This window comes from Rhinatrema bivittatum, chromosome 7 (assembly GCF_901001135.1).
Source record: "Rhinatrema bivittatum chromosome 7, aRhiBiv1.1, whole genome shotgun sequence".
Classification (NCBI taxonomy): Eukaryota; Metazoa; Chordata; class Amphibia; order Gymnophiona; family Rhinatrematidae; genus Rhinatrema; species Rhinatrema bivittatum.
This window is the reverse complement of record NC_042621.1, coordinates 180246153-180266225: the sequence shown is the minus strand read 5'-3', so window position 1 is coordinate 180266225 and position 20073 is coordinate 180246153. Positions and strand designations below refer to the sequence as shown.

The following is a 20073-nucleotide window of genomic DNA, read 5'->3' as shown; positions in this document are numbered from 1 at the left end:
GGAGGTGTGTAAATTGGATAAAGGGTGGACTCATCTTATAGAGTGGTTAAATTCTTTACATTAAGTGATATTATGTGCGCTCCATATTTCTTATTCATCTTGGCTCCATATTTTCCTAATCAAATCTCTAAATGTATGTTAGAATGTTATTCTTTTTTTCTTTTTTTTTTCCTATTACCTTGGAAAATAATATGTATAAAATCTCTATTCTTTTGTAACATGATATTGAATTATATCTGAAAATGCAAATTTAAAAAAAACCAAACACCTTATAATCCGCATCTTCCAAATAAAACATTTGTCCAGGGTGGATTATTTATTTATTTAGTGACTTTTTTTTTTATATACCGCGGCACGTTAAAAACATCGGTTTACAAATAACAATAAATTAGCAACAGGCTTTACAATCAAATGAAATTAAAAGAAAACATTACATATAACAATTAAAAACGAGTGAACAAATGATAATTATATCATATAATAGAGACATGCCTAATAAGGGAAGGGAAAATCAGAGAAAATTATATGTGACTTAGCAACAATTGTTTCACAGGTTTGGTATAGGTCCAAGGAACAGCAAACAGTCTTTACTAGGAGCGAGAGTAGCGCAAACGTTTAGAAACATGAGAAAGGATGGAATTATTGAATGATATCAATTTGAAGAATGATAATGTATTGTATGTGTAACAGATGTTCAGTATTTCTGTAGAGGAGATGATCATTAAGTGTAAGCTTGTTTGAACAGCCAGGTTTTTGAGGTTCTGTTTAAATTTCCTATGACAGGGTTCCTGGCACAGGTCTGCAGGCATTTTGTTCCAGATGTTGGTTCCAGCAATACACACATAATAAATTAAAACAAATAATCCACACATTAAAATAACTAAAACATCATTTCATTCAATTATATACCTCTTGAAAAAAAATGTGCTTTTAACCCCTGCCTGAACTTTAAATCCAGCACTTCCCTCAGCTGCCCTGGTAAAGCATTCCAAACTGCTGGTGCTACACAAAAAAATGCCCTCCGCATGTCTGAACTCATTCTACCTCTGCTCAGTGTTGGCTCAGTTAATAAACAAAATGACTGAGGCCACAATGTCCTATTAGGTACATAATAGGACAATTTATGTTTCAATGCACAAAATTCCTCAGCATACAACAGTTATCTATGAACTGAAATCAAAAGGCAAAACTTGGCTCACCGTTTCACCGGAAAACAGTGCAGTTGCCGCAGCCCAGATGACACATGATCAAGCTTCAATAATCCCAATAAAACATGGGCTGCAGCATTCTGCACTAGCTGTAAAGCCCTTATAACAAGGTGGTGCAAGTTAGGGCCATGTTAGAATGGCATGGAGGCAGCAGAATAAAATAATGAGTTAAAATAGAACAGTACTTTTTGGGAACGACTCCCCTTCATTTTTACTCATGGATAGAAAAATGAAAGCACTCATCTAGGTTTATGAGCAATTCCTTCACTAGAAACACAGAAGTGTGAGAATCTCTTTTTTTCTTTTTTTTTTTTAAACATTTGTATTCCACCAATCAGCAGTTCTTGGTGGATCACAATGTATACATAATCTTAAACATAACATATACAGATATAAAAACCATTACAGAGCGAATTAAAAAAAAAATTTGACTAACAACATTTTCTAAAAAATACTAAATCCTATCCAAAATATTTTCCACAGGACAGGACCTGCAACTTTAAACATCCGGTTACGAGATTCTGTTAACCGTGTTTCCCTCATAGAAGAGATTTCTAATAAAAATTGTGATGATGACCACAGTAAATATTTTGGTTGATATTGCTGTATTATAGATGAGATACAAGAGGGCAAAGTAATATCCTTCTCTTTGCAGATTAATTGAAAAATAAAGATGAGTCTCTGAATATACTGAATGAAAACATTTCCAGTAGCATTTCAGGCTAGGAGTTTGGTCTAGTTAAACTAGGATCTTCTGGGATGGGTGAACAAAACCCTAAGTAAAACATTAAATACATGTATAAAAATGGAAAGAGAGACAACATCTGGAAAGCTCTGTACACTAATGCTCATTGTATGGGAAATAAAGTCCTGGATCTAGAGGCATGGAAGAAGCTGACTTGGATGTAATGGCTGTCATGGAGGTGTGGTACACAGAAACTATAACTGGGATATAATTATAAAGAGCAATGATCTATTCAGGAAGGACCAGGTAGGAAGAAAGGGAGGAGGCATGGCACTATATATAGAAAATATTAAAGAAACAGAATTGCAGAGCTTATGAGATCAGGAGGGAGGCATTGTGGGTTAATCTGGAATGGAACATCAATTTATATTAGTGTAATATACAGACCATCATAGAAAAAAGAGATTTAATGGAAAATATTCACAAAATTGCTATCAAAGGGGATGTGCTTGCTATTAGGAAGGGAATGGTTAATAGAACGGAAAATGTCATAATGCCTCTATATCGCTCAATGGTGAGACCACACCTTGAATACTGTGTACAATTCTGGTCGCCGCATCTCAAAAAAGATATAGTTGCGATGGAGAAGGTACAGAGAAGGGCAACCAAAATGATAAAGGGGATGGAACAGCTTCCCTATGAGGATAGGCTGAAGAGGTAAGGGCTGTTCAGCTTGGAGAAGAGACGGCTGAGGGGGGATATGATAGAGGTCTTTAAGATCATGAGAGGTCTTGAACGAGTAGATGTGATTCGGTTATTTTCACTTTCGGATAATAGAAGGACTAGGGGGCATTCCATGAAGTTAGCAAGTAGCACATTTAAGACTAATCGGAGACAATTCTTTTTCACTCAATGCACAATAAAGCTCTGGAATTTGTTGCCAGAGGATGTGGTTAGTGCAATTAGTGTAGCTGGGTTCAAAAAAGGTTTGGATAAGTTCTTGGAGGAGAAGTCCATTAATGGCTATTAATCAATTTTACTTAGGGAATAGCCACTGCTATTAATTGCATCAGTAGCATGGGTTCTTCTTAGTGTTTGGGTAATTGCCAGGTTCTTGTGGCCTGGTTTTGGCCTCTGTTGGAAACAGGATGCTGGGCTTGATGGACCCTTGGTCTGACCCAGCATGGCAATTTCTTATGTTCTTATGTTCTTAAATGGTCAATTTTCTCAGTAGAGTGCCTCAAGGATTTGTACTTGGACTGGTGCTTTTCAATATATTTATAAATGATCTGGAAAGGAATATTACAAGTGAGGTATTCAAATTTGCAGAGTATACAAAATTATTAAACATAATTTCTCTTATTAAAATATGTTATTTTATGTTGGCACATGTATAATTTGTAATCTATACCAATTATAGTTTTTCCTTATTGTGCCTTTCTGTAAACCGTTGTGATGGTGAATTAATGACGGTATAGAAGAGTTTTTAAATAAATAAATAAAAATAGTTAAATCACAAGTGGATTGTGATAAATTGCAGGAGGACCTTGCAGACTGGAAGATTGGGCATCCAAATAGCAGATGAAATTTAATGTGGACAAGTGTAAGGTGATGCATATAGGGAAAAACAAACAATCCATGCTGTAGTTACATGATGTTAGGAGCTACCACCCAGGAAAAAGATCTAGGTGTCATAGTGAATAGTACACTGAAATTGTCGGCTCAGTGTTCTGCAGCAGTCAAAAAAAGCAAACAATGTTAAAAATTATTAGGAAGGGAATGGTTAATAAAACAGAAAATGTCATAATGCCTTTGTATCGCGCCATGGTGAGACTGCACACCTTGAGTACTGTATACAATTCTGGTCACCACATATCAAAAAAGAATTATACTGGCGAAGGTAGAGAGAAGGGAGAACTAAATGATAAAGGGGATGGAACAGCTCCCCTATGAGGAATGGCTAAAGAGGTTAGGGCTGTTCAGCTTGGAGAAGAGACAGCTGAGGGGGGATATGATAGAGGTCTATAAAATCACATGAGGTCTAGAATAGGTAAATGTGAATCGGTTATTTACTCTTTTGGATACTAGAAGGACTAGGGGGCACTCCATGAAGTTAGCAAGTAGCACATTTAAAACTTATCAGAGAAAGTTCTTTTTCACTCAGCACACAATTAAGCCCTGGACTTCATTGCCAGAGGATGTTAGTGCAGTTAGTGTAGCTGGGTTTAAAAAAGGTTTGGATAAATTCTTGAAGAAGTCCTTTAACTGCTATTAATCAAGTTGACTTAGGGAATAGCCACTGCTATTACTAGCATCAGTAGCATGGGATCTATTTAGTGTTTGGGTACTTGCCAGGTACTTGTAGCCTGGATTGACCGCTTTTGGAAACAAGATGCTGGGCTTGATGGACCCTTGGTCTGACCCAGAGTGGCAATTTCTTAAGTTCTTAATCAGACTGATGTGGTAACTAGACTTTACCAAATCTGGGGGCCTCCTGGGCATGACACTTGAACGTTCATCAGGAGATTGATGTGGCCTTGGGGTCAAAGGCCAACAAGCTGCAGGACAGGCAGTCATCTCCAAAGCTGATCAGCTATAACTTGGCACAGACAGCACCAAAGCCAAGTCATGGTGTCATGGCTTCAATGTTGACACCGAATCGCTTGATGCCTCTGCCTGGGTCTTGAGTAGTGGCTCTGTCAGTGCCACATTCTATGCCAATACCTCTGCATGTTTGAGATGACCTCCTGACCAGCTCCTACTCAAAAGTTACTGATGCCTCACTGGTGACACAGGATGACAAGACATCCTCCTGGATAACAAAAAGAAACCATGAGGCATAGTCACCTAGAGAGAGGCTAAGCTTCTCTGGACAGAGCCATTTGCAAGTTGACAAGATGACAGTCTCACTCTCCCTTTCAACCCCTAGTATCAGTAGAAAATGATGCTTCTCTGCCAATGCTTCTGCACAATGTGTACTGTAAAAGGCTGAACTTCTCATACATCAAGTGAAGCTAAAACCCTCTTTTTGGGTTTTAGCTTCAAAGATACAAATCAACTGCTGAATACCAATGGACCTGCTAGTGGATGATGCAACTCTTAGGTCCTTTGAAGCATCTGCCTTTAGTGCTGATGAGGTTGTATTGATCTTTAGAGTCAAGTCAAAGTTATCCAGAAATGTAAATCTTTGTTGCTTGATGGCCCTTGCTGACAATTTTAGCACAGATGCCACAACTAGGGACATCACACTCTAATCTCAAACACAGAAGGCAAACCTTATGATGGTCCGTTCTGGACATCTTGCAATTGCACGAGGAGCACTACTTCAAGCCACCGGCTTGCTACTCTGACAAGTTCAGAAGAAAAATTGACGATGCAAAATCAAACAAATTTTGATGAAAAATAGAGCAATCAAGAGTCTCACCAGAATATTTGAATATCTCCAGGGCATGGCAACTGTTGTTGACTAAAAAAAGGAAATTATCTAGTGGAAAAACCTGCAAGGAAGCTATCAAGGGAGTCTAAGGAAGCCCAAACATAAAAGCAAAAAAATATTTCACCTGAAAAACACAGCAAACTTGAAAGGTATGTTGAATTGTGTCCAGTCAGGTTTGCAGTCAAAAAAAGACTGGGTATGAAGGAAGTTCTATGCATGCCTGGTAAAGTCTTCTAGGCTCTTCCATTGCAGCGTAAGAACTGCTTTGTATCAACATCATAAGATGAAGTCACACACTTTTTATTTACTTAAGTGGATTTGGTAGATAGCTCAAAACAGATTAATTCTGCTTTTCAACATGGAAAAGGGTTTATGTCTTTTGTGAAGTGCTTTTAGAGAGGACAGTCAAAACTTGGGAGAGAGAATACTCTTGCAGTACAAGAGATAACTTAAGACCAAGCAACTTATAAAATAGCATATCATACATTAAACATTTGTAGGTGATTAATACATTTTCTATTCATAACATTTTATTTTAAACAGTCAAGAAAATGACTACCCAATCACATACAACACACACTAATTGCTGATCCCTATACACAATAATAGCTAATGCTGGAAAAGAGATAATGGCTGACCATTAGTTTATTATAAACCTTTGAAGTTATATTTTTTCAAACACTTACCTACAAAGGTTATTTGGCTGTGGTAAATGGGTACTGAAACGAACATCTCCTGTCATCTCTTCAAAAGCAAAAATATGCTTTGGCTCTTTCTTCTTAATTTTTTCAAGCCTATAAAAAGTCCCAGAACAATATTCAAAGAAGGTAACTTATCACCTCCATTTTTTTCAGATGTTAGGAAAAAAAAAAATCACAGTTTAAATAACCACAGAAGTGATACCACACAGTTAAAAATGAAGACTGATGAAGCAACCAACCAACCAGGCTATCATAATGAGACTCATTCCAATGCAGAGAAATAATTTTTGAAGCAGCAAACAGGTTAAAAAAAATTTCCAGAATACCAACATGTTGAGTATATACAAACTATTACTAACATGCCTCCCTTTTTTGACTCAGTTATTCAACCCAAACTTGGAAAGATGCATTTTGCTAGTTAGCATTTGTACTGCAGCACGTTTACACTAAATACCATATAATAAAATGAAGCTCATACTTCTTACATTTAATGTTTACAACACTATAAATGTGTCTTTTCGTAACTTGCTTCAGTCAGTGACAAAGTCTGTATTCCACTTCCACAGCAGCATGCTAATAGATAAGTTTCACTCCTCAATAAAATTACTTATTGTTATTCAAGATTTTCTACAACACTGACGTCTATAAAAGAGAAATGACTTTTTTTGAAAACAAGAACCTAATTATTAAAGTGATCGCCTTTATTATATCAGTTCAGTTTTTGTGGTTATCTCAGCCATGAAAAAAGAAAGACAGTAATTAAAGTACAGGGAGATGTGGTTAGATCAGCTGTAATTGTGAAAACAGAACTTAACTAACAATTACTAGCAAGCAACATATGGAAGAGGATATACCAAAGCTGTGCAGAAATATAGCTAGTAGAATAAGAAAAAACTGGTACTTCCTGCATGAAGAATCAAGATGAATGAAACAGCCTGCAGAATTCTACTCCAAAGACAGATGTGTGATTGTAGGGGTATATACACTGTGATGTCGGTTTGCTCCATCTCCATCTGCTGGTAGAGGTGCATAACCCACTTGTTCTGAATTCATCTGACTGGATGTTAATGGCTTTTTCTGAAAAATGCCCAAATTCCAAGGGCAAGAGGAGTTAGTCTGACAATTCCTTAAAATCCTGAAATGCTGAAAAGTTCTCTTTGTAGCAGTGTGACAGCAGAGCACAACACCTCCTTCACGTTTTCAAGCATTTATTTGGATTTGATTAACGATAAGTTATTTGTTAGGTATAGTTTGCGAGAGATCACATTTTCTTTAAGACTATATCTCCATCGTAATAGCAATGATGTGAACAGATTAAGAGGAGTGGAACAGCATGCTTTGAGGAACATCTTGTGGGAAGACAAATGGGTATTACAAGTTCTTGTTCCTGGTTCATGCTCTATAACAGTCCTGGAGCAGAGATAAACCAGGAGCTCAAGAAGGCAGAATACATTTGTAGCCCTTTGATAATAGCCATTTCTGAAGACAAGCATAACTAACTGAACTGATATAATGAAGGGTTTCCTTATAAAACTTAGGTCCTGACATCTGCCTACAGAGGTCATTCCCAGTCTGCCTGCAAAGGTACAGTAGCAGAAAAAGAAATAAAGAACAGATACTTTATCACAGGAAGGTGTTCATACCATATATAAGCCTATTTTTTATATGAGTAAAAACACACTCAAGGCAGTGGTAAACCAGAGTTACAGTACTAGCTATCTAATATGGTACAGTGGAGCACCGTGTATCCAGAATGATCACAATCGAGGTCATTTCAGATAATGGATTTTTTCAAATAAAGCAAATTCTGGATTATGGGAGTTTTTCCCAGTACCTGATGAGCTGAAGTAAATCAGGGACCAAGGATTGGAATTTTTCCTTTTTTCAGATAATGCAAGTTTTTGGTTAATGGTTCTTCGGATAAACTGAGCTCTACTGTATTAATACTGCATTAACATATGCCTTATAAGTGAGCTACTGCCTTTGGATCCTTCAAAATATTTTTCCTCCTTCTCTTCAGGATATGGTTTAGCATCACTTTTACTCTGACAATTGTTCCTCTTTATGTGCATCATTATCCCTATTTTTCCTATGTAAATCTAGAGCACTCAGATTCAAAACCTAGCAAGGACAGCAGAGTCTTTCATCCATCGAGGTCTAGAAAATATGTACTAAATTTTAAAGAGGTACTAACAATTGTTCAGTCCATAAGTAAAGATTTTTAAATAAGAGAATCATTATTGAAGTTCATTACTATTTTCAACCTGCTAGCTCATTCCATCTCATGAGTCAAGATCTTAATAAGCCTGCCCGCTGCCTATACACACACACCATATAAATGGCTTGAATGAAACTAGGGAGAAATCCTGACCTGAATAATTGTAAATGGCACTGCAGCCCCAGTAAAGAGCCTGGGTCTGAGTGAGCTGAAAGCCCACAAAGCAAAAGAAGACTACTGGGCCAAACACTAAATATGCATCAGACAACAGAGCAGAATTCAATGAGGAACTACCGCTAGTGCTGCTCTGTGGCTTTTCCTTGCTTCCACTCCCCAAGACCAATGAAACCTACATATGCAGCACTGCCAGGCCTGACTGAGAATTCATATTTAGTCTCACTCAGCTTGCTGAGAAGTTGCTTTGTACTTTGCTTACAAAATTGAAAGGACTTCTGCTTAAGCAATTAGTAATCACTATTCGTTATTAAAACTTCTGGTTCTCTTAACCAGGAGTTTAGTGAATCCTGTATCTGCCAAGAAAAAGGAAAGTACTATTACCAAACTCCCCTTAAAACAATTTCCTGGAGAATAATAAATCACTAATTTATTCCCTTAGAACACACAAGAACAAATGTTAGATACAATACCATGTAACTTAGCACACTTCATTTTACATCACTTACAACCCATTTCATACCATGTAAATGGCTGCAGATTATGTAAGAAGGGTCGAAATCCTGCAATGCATTCAAACACCATTGTTCCAAAACTCCAGTAATCTACTGTAACAGTGTAGGCCTTACTCTCAAATAATTCTGGTGCCTAGAAAGAAACAAAAATCCTTCTTTTAAAATTTGAGAAAAATTTCACAGTTCATTATTCCAGTGGTTGTAGCAGAAATAAAACAATGCTCAGCTAATTGGATCACCTGATTTCCTGGAGACAATATCCCTTGCAATAGACTACTCCACAGCACTGAATGAAGCAAGCAAATGTTACCTTTAGGGTAGCACTCTCCTCTGTGTGGGTCCCCTTTGAAGAAAAATACAGACAAATCCATGCAGTGGCAAGAAAGTGCAATTGAAAATGTTTTGAATTAAAATTTTTCATTAATATTACAACTCCCGGTTAAAAAAGCAATTCAAATCATAGCTGCATATAGTACAGATCCAGTTACAGATTTGGTTCCAATAAGATGAGCATAGCCAGGACTAAAAAAAATATTTAGAAGGGGGAGATCAAAGAGGGAGGAGAGCGTCATCATCAGGCTCTACTTTTGTGACAGATGCAGTGAGATCCATCTAGCACTCTGTTTCCTGGCCAAGCATTGGTCATCATCGAAAAGCGCCTGGATACTTTTTAAAGAAGAGCGCTGCAGTGCATAGCTGGGGGCATGCACGAAAGGATGCGCCCCTAGTAAGAGATTTTGTTGATGTCCTTCGTATTGCTCCATAAGTACTTGTTTTTTCCTCTGTATTCACAGAAATGGGCAAGGAGCGGAAAGCAAATCTCTGGGTCTTCTCACCCAGTTCTGGTACAACTCATCCCTCTTTTCAGCCCTCTACTAGTCTACTGAGACCTTTCTGACTTTAAATATTCAAGGTAATTCAGGGACTCCCAAGTTAGGGGGATTCAATGTTGCCACTCCTTGTAGCAATCATCTCCCTGAGCCCTGAAGCCCGTACTCCACCACAATTGGGTTTAGAGACACCAACAAGTTCCTCGGAGGAAGGGCAGTTGGTCCAAAGTGTCCAGAGCTCTCCACTGGTTAATGGAAGGATTCTTGTGCAGACGAAAACATCTCAAGTTCTGAATACTTCAAGAATGGTTGTTCCAGATGATTCCTTAAGATCCTCTACTACTTCTACTCCCCAAGAAAACATCTTTAATAACTTTAGAGACTTTATGGATGGATATTGTGGGGTTGGAGAATTCTAACTTTTAAGGTTGATCATGCATTACCAACTATGATCTGTCAACCCAAATAGCCACTCATTCTCAATTGTCTAATGTTTATGATGAGAACATATCTAGTTTGGAGGACTATATTAAAGGGTTATAGAACTGCGATGTTGCTTTAATAAAGGATAAAGAAGTTTTACATCCAAGGATGGAAAACTCTGAAAACTATTCCAGACGGCTTAATTTAATTTTCTTTAATCTTCTGATAGCACCACCTGAGATGCTTAAAAACATCTACAATGAAGTATTACAATTATCTGCCAAGTCTATTCCTTCTATATCTAAGGGTTTTTTTTTTACCTTCCTACTTATGAGCAGCAGAAATCCAAAGTTAATATATCAACAAAGGTTTTGGTATCTGATACTGTAGATAAGGCTCGACTTGTTATTTACAAGATTCTAAGGTTTAAGCTACTTCCTGTGCTACTTTATTGGTGATATTTGACTTACAACCAAGACAAGGAGCGTACTATCAAAATGTTTTTCCGTAGTAAAGAGAAAATATTTATGGGCCAAAAGATAGTCATTTTCCCTGATGTAGCTAGGGCTACGAATTAAGGAAGAAATCTTTTCTTTTATTAGGCAGAAGGTAGTTACATTAGGTGACAACTTTATGCTAAAGTTTCCTTGCAAATGCTTGTTAAATTAGGGAGTAACAGATATATGCTCTAGGACCCTGTACAACTGGAAGTCTTTTTGCAGAATAGGGTTCCGCCCTCGGTTTCGTTTCATTAGTTGATAGGTTATGTGATACTGGCAACTGTTATAATTTCACCTTGTATTTCTTTTTATTTTTCTTTATTCCCTCTGGGTCTCCCTCAAATTGAGATCTCAATAAATTTGTTTCTTATATGTTCTTTTTATTTTCCTTATTATAATGATGTGAGTGTCAATATAAAGTGTTCTTGATTATATCGAAAATGAATAAAGGTAAATTTAACATAAAAAATATTCAGAAAATTCAGACATCAGCCAAAATGTAGCTTTTTTTTTTGTTTTATTTGGGGGTATTATTTATTTGTTACCTAATTTTGTTTAAATGTTTGCTTTTCTTTGTTCTTTTTTAGCCTCCAGTTTCTTCTCTCTCCTCTGTGGCCTGGCAGAAGGGGGCCAACCTTAGACCTGCAGCAGCTCATCCTGGCCCACTTAACAGCATTTTTAGGATTTTGAAGTTTTTCTACCCAGCATAACGCCTTTCTATGCCCTCAGCTCTCTCAAGCCCTTCCAACTGTAAACAAACAAGTATTTCATTTTCTTAAGGCTCCTTGTGCCTCTACTTTGGTGGGAAGGAAAATACTTAGGAATTAGTATTAGCCAAGCAGCACTGAGAGGCAATTTCTCACAACAGTAACAAGCCCCTGCATTAGGAAGAATGCAGAGCCTTAAATAAATTATTTTAAATTTGCCCTTTATAGTAACTTGCCTTGAGCTCCATTCTGGAAAAGCGAATTATTAAATCTAAAATCTAAATCCAAAATAACCTGTTTTATAATACTGCATACAGAGGCCCTCTCTTGTCAGTATCTTCTAAAGTTAGAAACTGCATGCAATTGCCATATGCACTTCAGCAACATCTATGCATATGTTATCATTTGATAAAGTCCAAGTTTCTCGCATAAAAGCATTATACAGGAAATCCTCAACATAAGGCATTTGGCGTTACAATGATTCAGAGTTAAATTTCTAAACTGACACCAATTATTCAACTTAAAAAAACTCCTGTTTCAACTTTTAAGATACCAGAATGTTTTCAGAAGGTTAACATGGATAGGCACTATGGCCAGCCACACAATCTGCCCCAGTTCTTTACTCCAACTTATGTGGGTCTTTGCGCCAGTGGCTACAAAACCCATTTAATTTCTGGTAACATTTTGGATCGCCTGTCTCTCCCTGCCATCTCTGCAGTTTCTTACTCTCTCTGATCAAAGCAGCCACTTTATATAAGTAAACCTCTCAGGCTACAGAAGAGCAAATTATCAGGCCGATACAGTAAAGTGCAGCCGCGGTTACCCTGCTTCTAACCCGCTTTCTACTCACAATTTGGCCGCGTTAGTCCAACCCGCGATTCACTATCCCTTTTAACCCATCCTTACCGCTTCTTTAAATCAACAGGAAACCCTTTCCGCCCGCGGCATGTATATGGTATGTAAACGATCGGATTAGCTATTTCCTCCCATACAATAATGTGCGCCCCAATTATCGCCTTTTTAACCTGCAGTTTTGCCGCGTGTTTAACCTAATTTACCGCCTACCCTTACCCCTGCGTTAGTGTGGAGCGTCAGGCAAGCCCCGGCAGAGAGAGACAGCAATAGGCAGGCTCAGGTCAAAATAGACTCGACATGTTATTAAAGCAAATGTGAATAAAGTGCAACAAAAGTAAACTTACTGCATGTGAATGACAAACAGTCCTCTCTCCCCTCCTCCCGAGGCGCGCACCGCGACTCCCCTGCCTCCTGGGGGCAGCCGGCAGCAAAAGCCGCTTCCAGCAGCCCCCGCCGGCGAAGGTGGATGAACGCATGCCTGTATGTGCAATTTGGGCGCTCAAGGCAGCGAAAGTGCATGACCGAACGCCGTGATGTCACGCATGGCATGCGCTCATGCGCCTTCACTGCCTTGAGCGCCCGCCTGTACGTTCAATTTGGGCGCTCAAGGCAGCGAAAGTGCATGACCGAACGCCGTGATGTCACGCATGGCATGCGCTCATGCGCCTTCACTGCCTTGAGCGCCCGCCTGTACGTTCAATTTGGGCGCTCAAGGCAGCGAAAGTGCATGACCGAACGCCGTGATGTCACGCATGGCATGCGCTCATGCGCCTTCACTGCCTTGAGCGCCCGCCTGTACGTTCAATTTGGGCGCTCAAGGCAGCGAAAGTGCATGACCGAACGCCGAGACGTCACGCACTTTCGCTGCCTTGAGCGCCCAAATTGCACATACAGGCATGCGTTCATCCACCTTCGCCGGCGGGGGCTGCTGGAAGCGGCTTTTGCTGCCGGCTGCCCCCAGGAGGCAGGGGAGGCGCGGTGCACGCCTCGGAAGGAGGGGAGAGAGGACTGTTTGTCATTCACATGCAGTAAGTTTACTTTAGTTGCACTTTATTCACATTTGCTTTAATAACATGTCGAGTCGATTTTCACCGTGCGCCTTGCTTCGGGAGGGGGGGGGGGAGAGAGGACTGGCAATCCCTGATGCCCGAGCGTAGGAGAACAATCCACTTCCTGGTACCTGTCATTTCAAATGACATTTGAAATGACAGGTACCAGCGCACCCAGGATACTGTATAGGCGCTGTATAGCGCTCTATACAGTAAAATGGATTGCTTAGGCCTACCGCTTCATGGACACGGCTAGCATTTGCGTCTAATTTAAATACTGTATCGAGCAGTATGTAATCCGAACTGTGTGTGCGGCAAACGAGGGTGCGCCCGCCACTGCCGCACTCTAATGCGTCCTTACTGTATCGGCCTGTATGTAAATAAGTTTCCAGACTTCCACCCAGCCCAGGCATTTCTGAATTTTTAAGGAGCTGAGGAGGGGGGATAAATAACCTGCCAAAAGTAAACAAAGACTTTGATAGCCTCAAGCTTTTTACAGGTCTTGCCCAAGGACAATGGTGTTTCCCCATTCTTGTTACCCCCTTTACAAGCACAGAAGATCATGAACTGACAATTTTAATGCCTCCAGGCCTTCTAACTGTTGCATTTTTAAGAGCTGATTCAAGTGGGACTTGCCCTGCTACTAAGGCTGGAGGACTGAAGCCACACAAACTATGCACCTGCCGTGAGAATTGGGGTGAGGTGATCTCAGTATGAAAAGTACCAGAGACTTCCTCATTCAAAACAGCACCAGTGCAATGTCCCATACGTATGTATTGGCACTTTCCTCTTTAGACAAAAAAAAAACAACAACCTGTAATACTTCAAATTGTTTGGTTTTTACAATACTATATATTACTAAACTCCAAGTCATTTTGAACCAATTCTCCATTTTTAACAGCATTCTTAGAGGACAATCAGTTTCGAGTTACATTTCAACTTAAGACAGTTTTCAGGAACCAATTATGTCTTAAGTCTGAAGACTTAGTGTACAATGAAAGAGACAGGCAACATCAGTAACAACTATATCCTTACCAAGTACTGTAATGTTCCCACAAATGAGGTACACAGACTTCCCTGGTCAAGGTCTTTGGCATATCCTAAATCTATAATTTTATAAATGATCTGAAAAAGAACAAGGTTCATATGTATTAATTACCATGCTAGAAGTAACAATTACCAAATACAACAAAACATGCTAAATGAACTACATCAGGAACCTGTTATATGCACGATCTGAGTTTAACCCTGGTTGCATTATCTATTTTATATGTGGTTATGTCCCTTTAACTGATAACATGTTTGGGTTTTTTTGTAATGTCTTGATTTATGTATCATATTTGTTATACACATTTTTGATACATTTCTATAAGTGCTGTAATTTGCTTCGAGCATAGGTTTTTTTATGAAGAGGTGGAATCAAAATAAATAACTAAATTAATCCTGGGAGCTCTAACAATTATTCATTCCAATAACACAGCTCTGGCAAAATTCAACATTTGAGTAACATATCTGCACTGATTACAAAAATGTATTCATTTGCAAGTTCAATTTATTGTATTTTACTACTCAGTGTTCTAGAAGTTTGCCATTTTATCAATGTCTGACTGATTATTATTTTGAAGGATCAGTCAAAGGTCCAGTGATTCTACAGCCCCTACTCTTTGGGCCTGATGACAGCACTGGCACAGCAGTGCTCACAGCTCCTGATGGAAAGCAGACTCTTACCAGCTCATTTCAGTGCATATCTTTACCAAGCTTCAAAGAGCCATGGCAAACGAAATGCTTCTGCGGTAACTAGAACGCTAAGCAGATAAAAGTTGGAAAAAAACACCAGCAAGATACAAATAAAAGTCTACTCTGCCTCAGTTCCGGATGTCCTTGGTTGTATAGCATAATTGTGTACGCTCTAGAAATAGATTTTAAGAAATGGAAAATGTCCAGAACATATTAAAAAAAAATCTACTTGCCCATTCTCAAATACAGCAATATTTGATAAAAATGTCAATTATCTCATGAGTTCCAATTAAAGCAGGACTTGTCAATTAAAGCAATCGTTACATTTTCTCCTGTTGGTTTCCCAATCTCTCCTCTCCATCTTAATTTCCTTCTCCTTGTTTCAGCGTTAGGATAATCCATCGCTATATCCTTCACCACCTCAGCTCCTCCATTCATAAAACAGGGGCACCAAAGCCAAGGACATGAGAAGAGGTTTCAATGTTCATACTTAATTGTTCAATATTAAGATTTGACTCACCCTTCCACTGAATTCCTGAAGAACAATATTTTCTGGTTTGAGATCTCTATGGATAATTCTATTTTCATGCAAATACTGGATGCCAGATCCTTTAAAAATAAATAAAATTAAAAAAAGGCTGTATTTCTTACTTCGTTGCAGAAGATTTCAGATCAATGAAAATACTAATAAAAGTATTTCTTTCATTTCCCATTGTTCAGCAAAAATGAGATAAGGCCATTTTACCTTTTATTACAATTTGCCTGATTAATTTCTAACCTATAAACTACATTGATTTATACTTCCATTTCCTCTGATTTTAAAGACAAAACGCTGCCCAGTAAAGTTCTCTCTCATTAAGTTAAGTGGGCCATTCATTTCTGTACCGCATTTTTTTTTCATTCAGTACACTGCAGAACTGTTCCACTGCAAGAGTAATGGATTACTAAGCAAGCTGTCATCACAAGTCCTCAGTGAGATACATGGACATCAACAGCACCGGATCAGTAGTAATACTTTAAAAGTAAAAAAAAAAGCAAATATTTTACTAAATCTTTTATATGTTTAAAAATGGTCCATAGGGAAGACTTGCAAATTCTTAACAGGCAAAGCAGTGACAGAATAGCAGCACAGTCCCAACTGCCATTTATGATCCAAAGTATAACTCTTATACAATAAGATACATCATGCATAACCAGGGTTTAAAAACTCCACTGCCCACTTGCCTGCGCCAAGAAGACAGCATGGTCTTTGGCATAGGTCGGGGCAGTGCAGAATGCCATATGTTCAACCTAATCAGGACACCAACAGGAGAAGGTTGGAGTCTTAATCCAGAGGTCAGAGAGTGCTGCTATGGCAGGATAGCAGGTGGGGGGGGAATATAAGAGGATTGAAATGGCTCAGGGTGGGGAGAGTGATAAAGTAAAGGGAGGACTGGAGGAGGGGGGAGAGAGATTAAAGACAGTATCGAGGTGAGGCGAGGCGAGAGAGAGATCATCAAGGAGAAATGCACTCACTAAATACACCCACTGTCCCCTCCCCCAAAACCCAAATATTGGAGAAGGAAGACTGCAGTGCGAGTAAAAGTTGGGTATATTTTGACCTTGGCAAGCAAGTCCTGGAGGAATTTTTCAATCCCTGCATATAGCCATTTTAAAAGATATCAGAAATAAGCCAGAAACAGATCAAATAAGTCATTTTTAAGTGTTACTTTATATCTGAAAGATGAAACGTCTTCCAAAGTTCTAATTGTAAGACAAACCTAAAGCTCTACTACATGAGAGCAACTATATTACCAGTCAGCAAGCCCTCCAGCAATAAGAACAGCCAAACTGGGTCAGGCCAACAGTCCATCTAGCCCAGCATCTTGTTTCTGACAGTGGTTTCAGAGTTATTAATAGCACCCAACAGACACAAACCACAGCTCATCTAAGCCCTCTCTGTAGATATACTATATAATAATGGAACAAACTGGCTCCTACACAATCTAATATCGGTTTATGTTTTTCTTTCCTAGGAATACATCCAGACCCTTCTTCGGGTCTTCAGATATTCTGTGCTTTTTTTTTTTTTTCCTTGTTAAAAAATAATGGTCCACCGTTTAATTTCTGTGTCAGCCACTTTAGATATTTCAGATAACTGTTGCTTCCCATTTTACTTTGTTCTTCACTTCATTCCCGAGTGTGAATAATTCTTATCCATTTTGCTACTAGCTTGACTACTTATAGCACAGAACACAATTTCTTTCATTTTACAATGCAACCTGTGCATGCTGGGCAAATTTATTTTTAGTCTTTCAACCTTGACTGCTATGCCTCCTTTTAGCCAACAAAGGTCCTGCCATCATACAACACTAACTATCTTTATTGTTTTCCTTCAGGACACATTCACCTTTGCTTTCATAATTTAACTAAACTTTATTATAAGTAGGCCTCAGTAATCTTTTGTAACCAAGGCTTTAAATACTAAGGAGTTTCACCCTTTCTACAACTAAATACTTTGCTAACAGATCAAGGTCATTTTTTAGTATAGCTCATAAATGTCCAACATGAAAAGATCATAAATTGGTGTCAAGTAATATTTCCTTGCTATCCTTAATACCCCTAAGGCAGCATTCTCTTCCTCCCGGCTGAAGGAGTAGCAGCTTCGATACTTCCCATTAGTAAAGACTGGTTTAGTAGGAGGGTAAGGGGAAATTTTGTCTTACCTGATGATTTCCTTTCCTTGAGTCCTGCTAGACCAATTCAAGACCCACCCAGGAATACAGTGCTGCCAGATCCTAGCACAATGCAGAAGCTATGCGTTATCTCCTCCACTTTTCCATTCTTTGCCTACCCCCTCGAGGGAGATTAAAGTTCCAGACTCTATTCCTTCCCTTTCAAAAAAAAAAAAAAAGTGAAAGAATAACAGAAAAAAACTATATACATATTTTTTTTTAATCAAATGAATACAGAAACACACGAAGAGCGAATCAGGGGATATTATTCCTTCACTCTTTGGTGCATTCTTAATTTTTTTTCTTCTATCTTATCTCAGATATATATATGGTAGTTGTTCCTTTCTTGCTCTGTCAGAAGGTTAACTGCAATTGCTTAAGATTACACTCCACTTGTAACTGGACATTAATGTCAAGGGAAAAAGGTGTGTCCTCTGTTTCTGGAAGCTGTGGATGGGGAAATTCCCATGAATGATAACTCATCTAGTAGGACTCAAGGAAAGGAAATTATCAAATAAGATTAAATTTCACATTACCCTTTGTATAGAATGCCATTTTGTATGTGGATTTCATCCCTGAATGAATAATGAGAAATTTCTACTTACCTGATAATTTCCTTTTCTTTATGGCAGTCAGATGAATCCAGAACAAGTGTGTTATGCACGTTTATCAGCAGATGAAAACAGAGCAAACTGACATCGAACAACGAATACAGTATAAAACATTATGCATATTACATAAAACTGTGTACGGAAAACAAGTCGAATGGTTAACTGCTTCTATAAGAATCCACACACCAATTTGTAATCTTAGGTCAGCTAATAAGGGGCTCTTATCTATTCCATCTCTAACCTCAGCCAAATTAACATCTGTTAGAGATCGAGCCCTATCATTGGCTGGGCCTAAGCTCTGGAATTCCATGCCAGAACAATTAAGACGAGTCCAGTTTAAAAACTTTCAGAAAAGCTTTGAAAACATGGTTATTCAACCAGGCGTTTAATACCAGTCCAAGCTAAGAGATATATTCTGAAAAGCGACAATGCAGAGATTCTATCTATAAATGTTTGAGTTGATATAAGTTAATGAGTAGTTAATTTTTGTAATTTTTTATTGTTTGAGATATGATTTTATTGATGAATGTAGAATGAATTTTTAAATTGTATTCTTTGTAAACCAAGGTGATGGTATTCCAACCAAACAGCGGTATATAAAAACCGTATCACACACACACACAATATATATATATCAGCCTGCCAGTATTCTCTTCAAAAGTAACTGTGAACAGACTAACAGATAACCATTTCAATACTCAGCCAACAGGCAACACTGAGCTCAGACAAGAATATAGTAACGCTAGTCTAGGGACTGCAGTAACACTTACCATTAATCCCAGTAACACATGGCCACACAGGAGGACCACAATACAATTATTCGGAGGCCAAGGGAGGGAAGCTGGATTCATCTGACTGTCCTAAAGAAAAGGAAATTATCAGGTAAGTAGTAATTTCCCCTTTCTTAGCATCCAGTCAGATGAATCCAGAACAAGTGAGATGTACCCAAGCTACTCCCAAATAGGGTGGGAGGCTGCCTGCAGTCCATTCAAAGTTGCACATGCAAAAGCTGCATTCTCCCAGGCTTGCACATCCAGATGATAATACCTGGAAAAGGTGTGTAAAGAGGACCATGTTGCAGCTTGCTAAATGTCGACAGGAGACAACAATTTCACTTCTGCCCGTGACACTGCCTGAGCCCTAGTGGAATGAGCCCTGACCTGATTTGATAAGGGCTTCCCAGCATCAACGTATGCAGCCATGATTACCTCCTTAATCCAGCGAGCTACTGTAGCCCACGAGGCCAGTTATCCTTTTGCCTAGAATCGCCATGAAGGACAAACAAGCGATCCATTTTCCATAAAGGCTTAGTAACCTCCAGATACCAGACAATATGTCTCTTGACTTCAAAGGATCGCAACAGACGATACGCTCTAAATCTCTCTCTCTGTTCAGAGATAGCAGGGAGATGGACTGATTCAAGACAAAGTCAGTTACCACTTTGGTAAAAACAAAGGAACTGTAGGCAGCTGTACTGCCCCGGAGTAAACCGGAGGAATGGCTCCCGGCAAGACGAGACCTGAAGCTCAGAAACTCTACGAGCAGAACAAATTGCCAGAAGAAAAACTATTTTCAAGGTTAGTAACCGCAAGGACAGGTTACACATCAACCTAAACAAAGGGCCCGCTAAAAATTCCAACACCAAATTAAGACTCCATAAGGGTACCAGAAACCGCAAAGGGGGATGAAGATGTTTCACTGCTTTCAAGA

The 20073-nt window shown here is 38.8% G+C and overlaps 1 protein-coding gene across 2 annotated transcripts in view; it reads right to left on the bottom strand.

Moving 5' to 3' along the window:
* The window catches only part of CHUK (component of inhibitor of nuclear factor kappa B kinase complex), a 154233-nt gene that overhangs the window by 88383 nt on the left and 45777 nt on the right, over positions 1 to 20073 (bottom strand). For both annotated transcript variants that reach the window (XM_029609573.1, XM_029609572.1), the window contains exons 5-8: positions 15559 to 15647; positions 14337 to 14426; positions 8946 to 9070; positions 6016 to 6123 (exon numbers count right to left, since the gene is read on the bottom strand). In XM_029609573.1, coding sequence (XP_029465433.1) covers positions 6016 to 6123; positions 8946 to 9070; positions 14337 to 14426; positions 15559 to 15647 — 412 coding nt within the window. The remainder of the gene's footprint in view (positions 1 to 6015; positions 6124 to 8945; positions 9071 to 14336; positions 14427 to 15558; positions 15648 to 20073) is intronic.